This window comes from Rhinolophus hipposideros, assembly GCF_964194185.1.
Source record: "Rhinolophus hipposideros genome assembly, chromosome: 5".
Classification (NCBI taxonomy): Eukaryota; Metazoa; Chordata; class Mammalia; order Chiroptera; family Rhinolophidae; genus Rhinolophus; species Rhinolophus hipposideros.
In genome coordinates this window covers 80,730,764-80,747,638 of record NC_138051.1, presented here as the reverse complement: position 1 = coordinate 80,747,638, position 16,875 = coordinate 80,730,764, and the positions used below count along the sequence as shown (strand labels likewise).

The window sequence follows — 16,875 nt, the reverse complement described above, 5'->3', positions numbered from 1 at the left end:
GGGCCTACCTTAGTTGGTGTGGTTTGAGGACAGAAAGGCTGCCTGGCTTCAAAATATCTCCTCACCACTTGTGCCGGTGCCTGACATTTCACCTAACAGTCCCCATCTAGCTGGATACCTCGATCCTCAGTTTCCTCAGAGGCAGCAAGGTTATGTCGTCTCTAAGGAACATTCCAGTATGGTGCCAGTATAGATTTATGAATCTTGATGGCTCTTTGCTGCCTTGTTAAAACTCACTTCTTGTTGGGAAGGTGTAGGCACCTCACACCAGTGGAGGCCTGGGAGAAGCTGCTAATTCTGTTCTGGTATTTGCAGCACCCTGGGAGGAGCTGGCTGAAATGGGAGGTGAGAGGAGGCCGCAGCCCCATTCTGCTGATTTGAGGGTTTGATCGATTGCAGGGTGCAGGGACAGAGTGGGGTGGGGTATGTGTGTGTGAACCCCCACTCATACCTGTGGAAACTGCTGCTTCTGCTTTGTCAGGAAGTTGGTCAAGCCTGGCCAAGACACCTAGTGGGTCTGTTTTGTCAACATGAACCAGCAAAGCTTCATATAGCTCAGTACAAATTGATCTGACCACCCATTGGGTTGGCTGATGGTAAAATCCATGGTTCCTGGACGATGAGGGCTGGCGGGGGCTTAGAGATCATGTCCAACAGCCCTTCCTCCACCACAGACTAGGAATGAAGCTCAGAGGGGTGGATGCACTGTCCTAGACCCAGGGCCAGCTAATGGCAGAGGTGGGGCACGGACCCAGGTCATGTGGCCCCTCCATCCCTCCACTGGGGAATCAGGTTTATGCTTCCCTCAATTATATGAGCATTGGCCGGACCTATATTGTGGGCAGGAAGCAATACCCTAAACCTCTACTTGCTATAAGGTGTTGCCTGTTAGGAACTGGACCTACTAAGCAAATAGGACCATCTTCCCAAGTCTTCAGGAGTGTGTGGTTTGGGTAGTTCCATCCATTATAGAGACACTGCACCAAGACACCCATTTCAGGACACTCTGAGGCACCGAGTCCTGGCCCACCAAGAGAATATGACTTCTGGCGTCCCACTTAGCACAAGGGTTCCCAAGGAAACCAGGCCTTTCTTAATAGCAAAGTGGTGCCCACAGTACAGACCCACATGCTGCACTTTCTCTGCCTCCCAACACCCTCAGCCAGTAGAATGGGAGGTAAGAGGATCAGGTACCTACTCTGTGGAGACATTGACAATGGTGGTTCGACCAAAGTGACTGTTCCGGTCTGAAAGAGAAGAAAGCTGCTCACGGCAAGCCTGATTCATTGCTGTGGGGGGGCCAGCATTCAAGGTTCTCAAACGAGACCCTGGGGCCTGGAGATGCTTGCCTGCTGCCTGCTCTTCCTTCTACTTCCCCAAAGCTTGTCCCCAGCTTCCAACAAAAATAGCAGAAGCCTCTTCTTTTCCCTGGGTCTGCTGACTGGGGCTCCTCAGCCGTGAAGCAAGACCGAGTCTTGGTCAGTGCTTGCTAAAGGAACCCTCCGCCCCCGTCATGAGGGGAATGATGAAATTAGCAACGTTACCACTGACAACAATCACAAAACCCAGAAACTTCAGAAAACGTGACGTTTCCTTCCTCAGAATAAATCCTTCTGGCTAAGTGTATTAGTTGGTCAGTTTGGACATCTCCAGGTGTTGGGAAATGTGTCTAGAAATCCAGCATTCTGTTGGCATTGCCAGCTCACTAGCTTGGGATGAGGGTCTGAAAAGACAGGGTCAGAAGAGTTTGTGCTCTGGTGGTGGCATTTGGTGGCACGAGTACTGTGTTCTACATTGAGTTAACTGAGGTCTGCCTCTGGCTGAGACGAAACAAGTAGAAACCTGAGCAATCAGGGTAAAGCTGGCTGCCACCTGGGCGTCTCAGGTGCTGTTGCCCACCACGTAGCTGTACAGCCTTCATACGGCTCTGGCCATCTTCCTATTTTTTAGTGAAATACTGGCTGTTATTGACTGAATACCTACTACATCAGGTACTGTGCCCCCATGCATTATCTCTCAATCCCCATGACAATCGGGAAAACTGAGGCTTGCGGGGATTGATTGACCAAATATAAGATTAAATAATTTGCTAGATTGGGCAAAGGTATTTTCTGAGAAGTAGATGTGGGTAAAAGTTGGGAACCAAGAGTTTTCTGTCTTTGAAGCCCAAGCCCTCACCCATAATGTCATTTTGTCAAAGGGACTTACCCTATTATAACAAGTGTGGGTAGCTATCTTACAAGACAAATTTTGCCCTAGGGTCTGTGTCCATCAGAGTGGGTACAGGGAGAAATCAGGTTCAGAAATCTTTGCAGTGGGTCACATGTCATAAAAGGGCCTCCAGAAACAGCTGGCCAAGTGTCGTGTGGGGTCATGGATAAAGATACAGTTCCACACTGAATCTTTCCCTACTACCTGTCTGCTAGGTACCAGGCTCGGGGCCAAACTGGTGAGGAAGGAGGTATCATCTCCAGGCTCCAGAGAGAGACCTAAAACACGGGTTGCCCGAGGTCACGTAACTAATTTTGGGAAGCAGAATTAAAATGCGGATTTCTAGACATCCAAGACCCAAGCTGTGTCCTGCCTACCAGCCTGCCTCTCAGGTCTAGTGGCCCAGGCCCAGGGCCCGCGAAGCTCTGCCTACCCAGCACGGTCCCAGTGTAGTTGATGGGCAGAATGATGCCCAAGGAGGGAATGCAGAGGATGAGCAAGAAGATGATGAGATGATACTGGAACGTGATATAGACGCGGGCGTCGTCGCCACACTTGCTGATCAGATCCTCGTTCCTAGAAGAGACACACAGACAAGGAAAGGCCTCAGGAGCCAGCGTGCTCACAGCGTCAGTCTGGAGGGGGTGTAGGTAGAAGAAGGGGAGACAACATTACCATCCTAACAAGGTTTTTGTTTGTTTGTTTGTTTTTTAAGAAATAGCACCCTCTTTCTCAAAGCCTCTATTATGCCTGACATGTATTTCGCTGAATTTCCCGGGCCTATCAAAGAGAGAAGCTACGTTATAGATACACACTTAGGAATCCAGAAGCACTTGTAGAAATCAAACATTCATTTGGTCTTTTCTTGCTTTTTCAAACATTTCCAGTGCTTGCTATGGTGCAGAAAACGGACGAACCACTAAGTGATAGCAAGGTGCATCCTACTGTTAAAAATGTATTTCTTTTAATTATTTAAATTAAAAAGGACTACTTAAAACCATAGTGAAATATCACCCTACACTGCCCGATTGGCCAAAGTTAGAAAGTCGGACAATACCAAGTGTTGACAAGGGAATGGGGCACTGGGAACTCTCCCACCTCAATGGATACATACTTTGGCACAGCCCCTTTGAATAACAGTTGTTATTATCTATGGAAATTGACTAGAAGCCCATCCTATGATCTAGCAATTCCACTCCTAGGTTTATATCTAACAGAAATGCATGGACATATGCATCAAGAGACATGCATAAGAATCTCACAGGTACAGTATTTGTACTGGTCCCAAACTGAAAACAACTTAATGTCATCAAAGGTGGAATGGACATAAGAATTGTGAGATATACAGAGGGTGCCAAAAAGTGTGTACACATTGTAAGAAAGAAAAACTGTATTAAAATTGTAATACTCAATATGTACCAATAACAAAAGGCGAATGCAAGTCATGTCTGACTTCTGCAATGACAAGAGGTGCTCAGAGTGGTGACCATCAGTGTCCAGACACTTCTGATTACGGCGAACTACTGCTTGAGCAACGCTGACCAAAGTGCCCACTTGTATACATTTTTTGGCACCCCTGGTGTGTGAATGTATATATATATATATGATATATACGTAGTGATTTATCTGTCATAAATAGATAGATAACAATTATGTAGATATAAAATGAAATACTATACAGAGATAAAAATAAATGACTATAGCTGAACTTCACAAATACAATGTTGAGTGAAAGACGCCAGGAACAAACAATACATGCCATATGATTTCATGTACAAAGTTCAAAAACAGGCAATATTGAACTCCAGAGTTAGAAGTCAGGATACTGGTTGCCTCTGGAGAAGGGGAGGTAGTAGGGGATTGGAAGGCGCAGGAGGGGCTTCTGGAATGTTACGTCCTAATTCTTGCTCAGGATGGCGTTTGCATAGACTTTGCTCTGTGACAACTGAGCTGGACATTTATTTTTTGTGCACTTTTCTGTGCGTGTTATACTTCAATAAAAAATGTAAAAGTAAAACATACTTATTATAGAAACTTTGGAAAACACAAAAAAAGAAGAAAATCATGCATGTACAATCTTATCCCACCAAAGACAATCATGAGTATTAAGAATTTTGGTTAATTTCCTTTAGTTTCTTGTGCTGATTTAACATAATTACTGTAGTATAAACCGCATGAGATGTATTGATCTTTTGCTTAGGATTTCATTTTAAGCCTTTTTTGACTATTTTATATTTTGTGCAAATGTGTTCATGGCTGCACAGTAATAATGGCGACAGTGGCCTCCGTTTATGGAGCACTGCTTCATGCCGAGCCCCACGCTGGCCTTCTCACTCCATTGGTGGATGTATAATAGTTTATTCACCCTTATCCTCTGGTCAGGCTTGTCGGTTGTATGCAACTTCTAGCATACAGTCCAGGATTCAGATTTATTTTAAACAATACTGCAAAGAGCATGTCTTCAAGGTTTTCAATATCCCCTTTAGGGAATTATTTAGAGCTCTCGATTTTTAAACTGCAAACAGTGAAAATACTTCCTGCCCTAGATTTGAGAACTAAATCCTGAGAATGGAGTGAATGAGAACTGGTAAGACGGCTCCATGCTGAAGAGGGAGAACAGGAGAGCATCTTGCTGCAGACTTGGGGTGCCACGATCTGGTCACTTGACAGAAATAGTGCACCTGCGATGAGGTGAGGTCCAAGAGAACCTCCCATCATGTGGAAGGAGCAGAGGACTGGATGGGACCAAGAACACAAGAATTTCCTTCCTGGGCTGGCAACTCCTGCTTCCCCCACTGGACCACTTGCTCCATCTCCACCGGAAGCCCAGGTTATACTCAGCAGCCTGTCTTACAGTTCAAAAGGAAGCCTATATTTTTGAGTCTGTCCATATTCCTCGACTCAATTCTTTCCTCTTTCCACCACTCTTTAAAGTGCCACTGCCATGACCTTCCAGCCATCACCCTTTCTTCTACTCACAATCAATTCTCTGCTTTAATCCTTTTCCCTCTGGAGACTTGCTGTATCCTTTGTCCTTCTCTCACATCTTTAAATTAACATTCACCTCTCTCTACACCCACCCATACTTCTTTCCCTTAAACTACAGCCAGGTTCAAGTGTTCCTTTATTACTTGCAAATAAAACAAGGAAATCTTTAAGCCTCCCTTCCCTGACCTGTTGCCCCTCAAGTTCCATCCAATATCTTTACTGCTGTCCTCCCACACACTTCTTGAAAAAGGTGACCTTCTTTCTCTGCCTCTACTTGTTGGCCATCTCCTTAGCCTGGAACTGCCCTCTCAATGGAGACCCAGGTACTCAAAGTCAATGGTCTCTTTGCAGCTCTCATTCCACTCCACCTCGTAGCATTGAAGGCTGCTGGTCATCCCTTCCATGGAGCCTCCAGGCGCTTGCCTGGCTGCAGTGAGCACCTACCCTGGAGGTTGCCACCTTTTCCTCCTGCCTCAACTACAGTCCCTCTTGGGCTTTTTTTTATCTAGTCCCCTTGGGTAACCCATCTGCTCACATGATTTCAAATGCAACCTCTGTGTACCCATCTCACAAGTCTAAATCGCTAGCTCCAAACTTTCTCCTAGCTTTAATCCTGTGTTTTCAATAGCTTGCTGGTCATCTCACATGCTTGCCTGGGCCATTTCTCATCATTTTTCCAACTCATCATATATCATCATATTTCATCATCTTCCAACTAATAGCATTACTATTCTCCCCAGAAGCCAGACCTTGATTTTTCCCTCTTTCTTAACCAGGTGGAAACCACAACCCACTGACTGCAACCCCATGGCCTCCCCCTCACCTGTGTCTCCCCCCACCTTGTTTTTCTGGTCACCACCTCCCATCTCTTGTGTTCTTGGTCCCATCCAGTCCTCTGCTCCCTCCACGTGATGGGAGCTTCTCTTGGACCTCGCCTCATCTCAGATGCGCTATTTCTGTCAAGACACTGTTTGGAAGGCCTCCTTAGCTACTCAACTTGCCTTTGGACTCTCTCAACTGCTATTCATCCTCCCTCCCATACTCCTTCCCATAAACAGACAAATCCTGAGTTTCCTGCTCAAAAATAGTAATTGGCTCTCTACTGCCTCTAGATCAGAGCCTAAAATTCTCAGTGTGGCAGTCAAGACCCCAGCTGGTCCTTCCAGCCCAATTTTTGAACTCCTCCCTTGCCATATACCCTTGCTTCTAGTCACACCAGAGTCCATTTCTGGACACTCTCTGCCCATCTCTTCCTCAAATCTTTGCTCATACAGCCTTTTATTTCTGATGGACTCTCCACATCACAGCAGAGAAAATTCTACCCATCTTTTAAGGCCTAGCTCAAAACTCTGCTTTTCTTGAACCCCTTAGTTGGAATTAATTTCTTGCTCTCCCAAATGTCCTTTGCACAGCAATTACAACCTCCCCATTATGAATTACACGTCGTTGATTCTTGTTAACTTTTGCTTATCCAATTAGACTGGCGTTCGTGCACTGGGACTCTGGCTTCCTTTTCCCTGCCCAGTAAATGTATTAAGCATTCTAGACAGTGCTCTCAAAGGGTGCAGGATACACAGTGCCACACCCAGCTGTCCTTCCTTCCCGAATAATGCACTCCCGATGGAGGGGACTTTGGGTGGGGTGGGGGTGTGGAGAAGAGGATTCTCTCACACACACACACAGCTGTGCACATGGACTGCCCATTGACCAGCAGGTCCAGTTACACACACATGAATAGCAGCACACACAGATTTGCACCAATGCACTGACCTGCATCTTTGATTTCATACTCCATGCACACTGCAGAGACACCTACCACATGAAGTTTTATGTTTTGCATGTATGCTACTCCCTCCCAACACACACTTTCTCCCAGGTGCTGTCTATGTCTGCTGACATGTCAGCAGACCACGGAGAAAATAGTCAGCCTCAAACTATCCTCGGGTTCCTTTTCTCCCAGACCTGACGATGTGGTCAGCTCTGCCTGCCTATCCACCCAGTTTTTCCTCCCTCTTTCCCATGCAAAAGGCTGGCTATTTTGCCATCATGCCCTGTCCATTATCCATGAATTTGCTAAACCCAGGAACCTAGAGCCAGCCCGTCCAGCCTGCTAGGGTAAGAAGCTCCAAATGTTCCTATGCATTATTGGTTATTTTTTAAATGCAAAAATAGTAAGTGCTTGTTGAAAAGAAAATAAAGCTCTCTTGAAACTGTTGATAGGGATTGCCTCACTGGAGGGGGTTTGTGAGAGACTGGAGGTGGACTTCTATGTTTCTCTTAATGAAATGTATTTATGTGAAATGTATTTATGTATTTATGATTTAAAAATTGGCAAAGCAAAACTAGAAAAGGTGCAAAAAAATAAAAGTCTCCCCCTCCACTCCCCTGACATGGGGCTAAATTTCCTGAACCATACACAAACTAGCCTTTCACTTCCTGGGGAATCTGATGAATGATGAAAGAAGACTGCAGGCCAAGGCCATGGGGAGACCCCCATCAGTGGGGTTGGGGCCCCTCGTCCCAAGGCCAGTTTTGGACTCCCAAGGCCCAGTCAGGGTGCCCCATGCCCCTACAGGGTCCCAGGCCCTTTAGCAAGTCTCAGAAAAGAGAGGTTTCCTGGTGGTGTGGGTGGGGTGGGGTCTTAGGACAATGTGTGAATGCTCCCAGCAAAGCCCTTGAATGGAGGGCATGGAGGCACACGAGAAAAAATTCCTATGAGTCTTTACAAAGAAGCAAATGAGCAGGGCCAGCCAGGCCCCCTGGTACAGATGGCCTCTGAGGGGCAAGGAAGCTGCAGCCTAAGACAGGCATCACCACACAAGAGAGGGCTCTGGAGGAGGGGTTTGAAGGACAAGCCAAGCAGGACGGATGGTGGACGCTCAGGGAGAGCCCAGGAACACACAGGGCTCTGAGGTGCAGGTGGGGCTGTGTGTGTGTGCACATGTGTATACACACGTAGTGGGCACAGAGTTCTCGCACGTGTCTGCTTGGCTGAAGCCTCTGGCCGGTCTTGGGGAGTCAGGACAAAACAGGTGACTTAGGGGCTATCTCCTTGCAAAATGGGGTCTGGCATTGAAGAGATCCAGGAGGTAAGAGGGGCTACTCCTTGTAATCGGGCACTGAGGCTGAGAGAGAAACCTGCCGTTTTGCTCAGTGTTGTTTTCTCCATTTTGACAAATATGATGAAGAAGGATCACAAGAATTAAGCAAATAGCATGCAAAAAGGATTTCTTTTTTCTGGTAGGGAGTTCATAAAAGTATTTTTACAAGTATATGAAAGCGGTCCTTTCCTGAGGGCCATGGCAGAGCTAAAATGGGCTATGGGCTATGTTCAGTTCCTATGTCACCAACTGTAACCTCAGAAGGCGCCGTCTGCCTAGGCTGGGGGGAGGCAGTCAGTGGGGATACAGAACTGAAGCCCAGGCCCAGTCATTCAGGCCAGGAGACGCCACCCCACCCCCCACCCCTACAAGTTCAGAAAGCTAAAGCACTTACTTCATGGTGATGGTGTTGAAGAACCAGGAATAGAAGCCCTGGGGAAACAAGGAGAGAAAGTGTGAGAAAATCCAGGCCTCAGCCTGCCCCACACACCTCTGGGAACCTAGCCCTTGGGTCTGAGGCAGTGTCCATTGGGGGGCCTCCTGCCCAGGCAAAAGTCGTCAAGAAAGATCCTGGGTCCTGGAAGGAAGTGGCTCGATCTGGAATCAGTAGTGACTGCTGAGGGAGATGTCTCTCCAGATGTGAGTTGACATTCTTGTCATTTGGCATCCTCTTACAGGAAATAGGGGCTTGGGCTGGAGGGAGAGAGGGGACTCTTTCCAGGGTGGACATCAGTTGCTTTTTGTCTGTCCCTCATTGCTTCCTTCTGGGAAAATGCCCCTCCCACACGCATGTGGCCCAGTGGGCTGTCCATCAAGTAGGCATCTGCCACCAATGGTCAGGTGACCAACAGGAGCATGACCTAAGCAGGGCCAATCAAAATTCTCTTAAGGCGGATTGATATGGGTGTCTGAAGAGAGGGTCTCTCTGCCTCTGAGCTCCTTCACCTTGGTAAACACCATGAAGCGTGGAGTGGCTTGGTGCCATCTTTGAGGCCACATGCAGGATATTGTCTGAGAAAAAAAGCCAGCTCAGAAGAGAGAGGACCAGAGAGGGACTCATGGTGGCAACACTGGGCTTCCTGGATCTAGCTGTACCTGGAGCAGCTGCTTCTCTTGGATTTCCCCACACTCAAGCCACACGTTACCTTTCTGTAACACTAGTTTGAGGTTTTTTTGTTTTGTTTTGTTTCTTTTATCTGTGGTTTGTACCTCTCTCTCGGGGTCTTGCTGTCTGGAGTTTCTGGGTGGTGGGGAAAGGTGGCCTCGGCCTTGGGAAGGCTGGGGGGGCCTAAGAGGGAGTCAGATTAGGAAGAGTGTGCACGAGGATGGGCTGGGGCCCCCGACTCTAAAAGCTGCCAGATCTGGTAACCAGTTAAGTTACCCTGGTGCATGCTTCCTTCTGGGATCCCAGAGGGTTGAACAAAACCTTGCAGAAGGCGGCAGTCCTTGATTAGCCCCCACAAGCATGTCAGTGAACTAGGCAGGCCCACTTGGCGGATGGTCCCTTGGAACCACAAGGATTGGGGAAGGGGTAGTTCCTCAAAGGAAGCAATGGGGGCAGGCAAACCAGAAACAGAAGGAAGTTCCATGTTCCTTTCCACATGGGGCCCACCTTCTAAGTCCCCCTCCCTGTGCTAGGGAAGTGGTTCTTGAGCTGGAATCTGAACAAAGGGTGGGTATGTTAGTTCAGAGAGGGGCCAGTGGGGAAGGGTGAGAGGGAAGGACAGAAGAAAGGCCTCGAGGAAGGAAGGAAGTAGCACTTTTGAGGATCTAAAAGATGGCCTATGGGCCAGGGGTGGAGGAGTTCAGAGGACAGAGATAGATTGACAGGTGGGCAAAGGGCCAAACCACAAGACCAAGGCATCCGCAATTTATTCCAAGAGCATTAGGAAGCCATTGAAGGTTTACACAGGGGAATGGGTATCTCTGCTCATGCAGATCACTCTGGGGTAGGGGGCAAGTGTGGACTTAAAGAGATCAGTTAGAGGCTACTGCAGTCTTCCAAGCGAGAGGCTGATGGAGGCCTGGCCTGGGGGATGGTGGGAGAGGTGGAGAGAAACAAAACTGAGAAGGAAAAAGCAACACAACTGGGCCATGAACTGGCCATACCCAGGCACCTGGGCAAGAGCAAAGGAGGTACATCTGGTGGATGGTGGGAAGAGTCTGAGAGCAGGGATGTAGGGGGAGATCGTGGCAAGTTTTGGACATATGAAATCTGAAATGTCTTTCCAATATCCATGTGGAGATGTTTGGCACAAATGGGGCTGGAGCCCAGAGGGAGGTTTAGCTGGAGATAGAAACTTAGGAGGGACCAGTGTGGAGGTGGCAATTGAAGTCATGTGTGTGGATGTGTGGCTGGGGAAAGAGGTCATGGACAGTGAGAGTGGGAGGGTCTGGGATCAGCTGTGGGGAATTCTAGGTGTGGAGGAGCCTGTGAAGGTGACGGGGGAGGAACAGACAGGGAGGTAAGAGGAGCACCCAGAGAGCATGATCAGTAGGAGCCACTGTTCAGGAAGGGTCAGCTGTTTCTGAGAGATCAGATGAGATGAGAACTGAGGAAAGTGCATTGGGTTTCATGGCATGGGACCACTGATGACTTTGGGAGCTGTCTGGAGAGATTATATGAGATAATATGGAGAGATATATGGAATGATGGGGCTGGAAGCCACATTTGAGGGGGTTGAGTGGGGGTGGTAGCGAGAAAATAAAGACAACAAGCACAAACCACCACTTTTTCAGATTAGCTGTGACAAGGCAGAGGTACACTGGCAGTCATGCGTGTGTGTGTGTGTCTGTGTGTGTATGTGGTTGGGGGGGGGGGTTGGGAAAGGCAGTTCTCTCGGCTCCTTCCCTCTCTGCATTCAGCTCCCTGCTCACATGTCCTCTTACGCCCAAGACCATCCCTGTCCACTGTCTGTAACACTTCAGCTCTGTTCCATTGCTGTTGAGTGCCTTCCTCGCCCCTTTTTTCCTTCACACACTTACCATTGTCCTATATGAGTCTGTCTGGGTGTCTCTCACCCAGGGAGAAAGTGCCATGAGGCAGGACTTCATTTGTTTTATTCACTCCCCAGTGCCCCGTCCCCAGACCAGTGGCTGGCACACAGCAGATGCTCCACAGTAACTGGCTGAATGAATGAGAATAAGCTCAGGTGGAGGACTGGCATTTGACATCAAAGAGAAGGAAGGAGAAGCCTGGGCTTCATAGGGAAGATTGGGCGGCAGGAGGTTGAGGGAGTCCCTGCCTGATGTGTTGAATCTTCAGCCTGAAGAGGAAGATGAGTCCTTGGCTCAGTGGGAGCTCGGGGCAGGATTGGGGCTGAGAAAAGGGTTGGAGATGTGGGAAGAGTAGACAAATTCATTTTTAAAATCCCTTTAAAATATTAGAATTAGCTAACACTTGCTTGGCACCTAGGAGATAAGTACGGTTAATCCATATTTCCGATGGGAAAACTGAGGCTTGCTAAGGCTGAGGAATTTGTCCACGTCACATTGCTAGAAGTGGTTGGGTCTGGCTGACTGGGAAGCCTGCACACAGCAGGGCTGCCTGCCCAGAGCCAGCTCCCCTCCCTCCGCCCCTCCCCCTCCCGGCCCCAGCGCTCACCTTGTCCTTATGCTCCATCTCCAGGGAAATATCCGATGGAGACGTCTTCTCACTCTGCTCCCCATAGATCAGCGAGGTCAAGCTGCCGGGAAGGAAAAGTGCAGAGGAGGAGGAAAAGGACAGAAAAGGCCTCAGCTACCTACCTGCCTTGCTCTCTCTCCTGCTCCCTGGGCCGAGGGCTGCAGTCACCTCCGGCCCAGAAGCAGAGCCGGCTCAGCTCATTTGCTAAGCACACAGCTCTGGGTGTAGACCCTAATCACCCTTGTGGCCAGGTGCCCAACGCCTCTGGGGAGTCATGGGATCCAGAAAACCTGAGGTCTGAGAAAAAAGTGGCCGCATGCCCAGAGATGGCTGCCCTCCTTGTCACCTCTGTGTGGGGAGGGCCAGAGCAGGGGCAGGGGTGGGTAATGAAATGCCACCTGCTGACGCGACATCTGCTGCAGCTTGGGTACTGGCCAGGGCTATTCTGCTCGCAGCACATCCCCCAAGGAAGCAAACAGCTTTCAACCTGACCCCCAGCCTCCCTCTCACCTGTCATTGTGGATCAGCAGAGCCAGGCGCCCATAGTCCCACGCAGCTTTCCGGAGGAAGGAGTAAACCAAAACGATGAGCTACAGGCCGGGAGAGGCAATAATGGGGCAAGAGAGCTCATGATGCCTTCCGCTCAGTGGCCCCTGTATTCCCCCGGGAGACACCCAGTCCCTGAGGTCCCCAGGGGCTCCCCAACTAGGTGGCCAGCTCTGTCAGGGTAGGGGCCATGCCTTTTTCAACTCTGGATTCCCAGTGGCCAGCAGCTTCCTGACACAGTGGCTGTTCAGTTTGTTGAATGAAGGTGCTGGCATGTTTGGAACTATCGGACAAGATACCCCTTGAAGAAATCAGCAATGGTGGAGAGAATGGAGTCCCAAGGGCACTGACTGGCCAGGCGGGCCTGTGGACCATCGTGCGTGGGAGAGAGTCTTAGGAATTCTACCTGTTCTCAGCACCCTCCTGCCCAAGGCCTACCCACACAGGGCCACCCTGCATGGAACTACCATCCAGGGAGTCCCCAGAACTGTGGCCAGTGTCCATTTGAACAGCTGGGGCCCCTGTTGTGTCACTTGTGAAAGTTTGACTATCTCCCCCAGCTGAGACCGCATGGCCTTCCAGGACTCACCACCCACAAGATGATATTGAGAAACAGCACAGTGGGGACACCCCCAAAGGGCTGTCCCTTCAGGACAGTGCTGTGAGCTTGGAAGCAGTCCTCCGCTGACATGTTCTGTGCCTTTTGCGCCACATGCAGGGTGCTCAGTGAGACAGCCATCCCGACGGGCTCCCTGATGAACAGAGGGGTATGTAGGTCAGACATGAGGAACCTCTCTCTCTTTGCGAAACACAGGAGCCTGCTAGGCAGCTGGGGGAAGGGGCACGGCGTGCACATCAGGCCCAGTGCCCAGTGCCAGCGCGTAACTGGTCAAGGCAGGAGGGATCCCTGAGATGGCATGCAGCCCCATCCTATAAGAGAACAGCGTCCTCAAACCCAGGGACACGATGGCAGAACAGCCCAGATTGCCCGGGAGCGTTTATAGTTTGTACCACCTGATCCCTTAACAAAAAGAATTGTAAAATGCACATCTAATCTGCCCTCCTAATTCTACTTTTCCGAAGCTTTTCTTGTATAGAAATGAACAAACTTCACAAAGGCAGGTCAGAGTGGAAATATCTCGTTTGCAGAATGGAGCCACTGCATTCACAAAACAGACGCCCAAACAGACAGGGCTCACTGCTGATCATCTCTAACATCGTATGATTCTCTGATCCAGATCCCAGGAGAGGCAATAGCTCCCACAAAGAAATTAGGTAAGGATGGAGCGTGCCTGGTACACAGCAGTGACTCAGTAAACGTCACTGTCTGACAGTGACCTTGAACCAAGGAGATCGCACCTACTCAGGGACCTGAGCCAATCCAGTGAGCCTGACCATTCAGGGAAGACTTGCTTTGCACAGGGCTCCGGTCACTGGGTGGATCAATGTGTTTCAAGCATGGACAGGAATGGAAAATGCAGGTGAAAACTGGAGCCAACTAGCAGCTGCTTGGACTCACCTGCAAAGTTGTTCTGATTTTAAAAGATCATTTGTTTTGGTTCCAGACCTCATCTCGCCCTAGAAACTCTTCACTCTCATTCAAGAAAAGTGAGCTTATTCACTCATTCTTTTAACAAATATTTCATGAACAACTACTTCTTATCGCTGTTGTAGCCTTGTGCCAGACTAATGCATCAGTGAACAAGACAAATAAAATCCCTCCCTCCGTGGGAATCTGATGGGACGAGGCAGTGCAGGGGTGAGGGTAAGATTAGAATTGTGAAGAATGTGATTGGGGAAGACCACATGGAGAGGATGACCTTTGAGCATAGATTTGAAGGGAGGGAGCACAACACACAGATGCTGGGGAAAGGGCACTTCAGGCAGAGCAAAGGGCCTGGGGGTACGAGCTCCCTGGAGCATTGCAGAAGAGCAAATAGGCGAGGGTGTCTGGGCGGGAAAGTGAAGGCACAGGCAGAGCCAAGGAGTGACATGAAACGAGTTAGTATAAAGCGATCACTTTGACTCTTGTATTGAGAATAAATAGGGGTAGTAGGGGCAAGCAGAGAATAGAAGCAGCGAAGTCAGTGAGGAGGAAATTGTAGCAATCCAGGCAAGAGATAATGGTAGCCTGGACCGGGATGGAAGCCGTAGAAGTGGTGAAAAATGGACAGACACAAGAAATATTTTGAAGGGGAAGCCAACAAGGTTTGAGGATAGATCAGAAGGGGAGTATGAGGAACAGTCCGGATGACTGTTTTGGGCACAAACAACTGGAAAAATGCAGGTGCTGTTATTGGCTGGGAAAGATAGGACGTGCAGGCTGGGCAGTGCAGGGTGGAGGTGGGGATGAGGACCTGGGTTTGGGCGTGCTAAGTGGAGATGTCAAGCAGGTGGTCGGATATGTGAGCCTGCAATTCAGAGGAGAGACTGGACACATACATGTGGGCGGCACCAGCATACGGATGACTCTTCGAGGCCTCGGACTGGATCACCAGAGGAGCGGGTATGGAGGGATGTGCAAGACCTGAGCCTTGGGAGGCTCCCATGTAGAGAGGTTGGGCAGATGAGGAGGAAACAGAAAAGGGCACCGGGGGAAGAACAATCAGTGAGGAAGGAGGAACAGCAGGAGAGGGTGGTGTCCTGGAAGTCAAAGAAAGAAAACGTGTCCGGGAAAAGGCAGGGATCGGGTGTGTTGATGTGGTGAAATAAGATGACAACCAAGAATTAGTCGTTGTTGAAACGACGTGTGAGTTATTTGGTGGCCAGACTGGAACAAGTGCAAGAGAGAAGAACAGGAGAGGATTTGGACCCAATGGGTAGGAACAGCTCATTCGCAGAGTAACAAGAGGTGAAAGTGGTTAGGATGGGAGGAACAGCCGCACACGGTGTGCTGATTTTGATGGCCCAGTAGGTGACGTAGGAACGATGGGGAACTAGCTGTAAGGATGTGGGAAGGCTTGGAGACTAGTGCACAAGTGAAGGTGGCCTTTGCCCAGAACCAGAGAGCTGACCCCTGGTAGGTAGCAGGAGGGGAGGCAGGCCTGCTGGTGGAGCTTGTAGACGCACCTCCTCACTGCTTCTATTTTCTCAGTAAAATAAGGCAAAAGTTCTCAGGTGAGTGGGAGATGCTGGTGGTGGGCATGTTTGAGGACAATTAAAAAGGTAGAAATAGAAATCTAGAGGAGTGATCTCGTGCTTGGGTTAGGAGAATGTGTAGGATTGCCGGACAGCACGAAGGGCCCGTGGAGATTCATGGTCTTGGACTTAAGCTGGGCGCATGTCTCCCAGCTGTACGCATCTGCGTGGTTGCAGGTGTGAAAAAGACAGACAACTAGATTTAACCACAGTAGAGGTTTTCCAAAGCAAGTATGAGAATGAAACAAGAGGGTTGAAGATGTATACAAGGGAGTACTTACCATTAATAATTTTAATGATTGGATGTGGAATTTGAGCCAGGTAAGAAGAGAAACGGGACATGAGATGGGTGAGGAACAGTAAAAGGTGTTGAAGTTCCAGTGGGTAAGAAGAGGGCTGAGTGCTAGAGGGTGCGAGCTGACATAGGAAGTGGCTGCTGGAAAATGATCTGGGTGACATTGAACCTGGGATTGCAGTTAGCGGTCGTGATAAGGTCGAGGGCATGACCGTGGAGTGAGCAGCTGGGAAGTGTCACCATGAGAGCGTTGGAAGTGATCAAAGTGAACTGGCATCTTAAAATGACTAACCATAGAACTGGGAGGTCTATGGGTGCAGCCCGGCTCCCTGTTACTCTCTAGTCCTGACTTCCTGTTAAAACTTTACGGTTCTAGGGGCAGCTGGTTGGCTTAGTTGGTTAGAGTGCAGTGCTCATAACACCCACGTGGGCCAGTGAGCTGCACCCTCCACAACTAGATTGAAAACAATGACTTGACTTGGAGCTGATGGGTCCTGGAAAAACACACTGTTCCCCAAAATTCCCCAATAAAATTTTTTTTTTTTAAAAAGTCCCTCACAAAGTAAGTCTTTAAAAAACAACTTTATAGTTCTAACTTCAAGAAGAGGGATTTATTTATACAAGGGGCCATCTTGGCAAGAGGGCAGGTTTTGCAGGTGGGCGGCTGGCCGGAGGTAAGCAGCCCGAGCTGTGTATCGTCATACGTCTATGGTGGTTTTGTTTCTTTTTCTTTTCCCAAATAAACCCTCTTTTGATGGACTACCTGGAGAATTGTTTTGTCCAGTTGGCAGAAGGAACAGCTCTGGACATGTGGGAATTGAAATCAGTAAGGACAAAGACAGGAATAGTATTGGCCTGACAGTGAGGCAGGAATCGGACCCTTTTGGGGAGGGAGGGGCCTGACCTGGGGCGAGGAGTCAATGCCTATAACAAAGAGCAGGTTGTCTAGGTGGAAGCCAAGGGTCCAAGAC

General features: G+C 49.1%; 1 protein-coding gene across 7 annotated transcripts in view; it reads right to left on the bottom strand.

Moving 5' to 3' along the window:
- The window catches only part of TMEM63C (transmembrane protein 63C), a 76,393-nt gene that overhangs the window by 22,081 nt on the left and 37,437 nt on the right, over positions 1-16,875 (bottom strand). For all 7 annotated transcript variants that reach the window (XM_081048243.1, XM_081048242.1, XM_081048247.1 and 4 more), the window contains 6 exons: positions 13,061-13,223; positions 12,436-12,515; positions 11,905-11,986; positions 8,695-8,732; positions 2,645-2,787; positions 1,199-1,247 (listed from right to left, as the gene is read on the bottom strand). In XM_081048243.1, coding sequence (XP_080904369.1) covers positions 1,199-1,247; positions 2,645-2,787; positions 8,695-8,732; positions 11,905-11,986; positions 12,436-12,515; positions 13,061-13,210 — 542 coding nt within the window. In that variant the 5' untranslated portion in view covers positions 13,211-13,223. The remainder of the gene's footprint in view (positions 1-1,198; positions 1,248-2,644; positions 2,788-8,694; positions 8,733-11,904; positions 11,987-12,435; positions 12,516-13,060; positions 13,224-16,875) is intronic.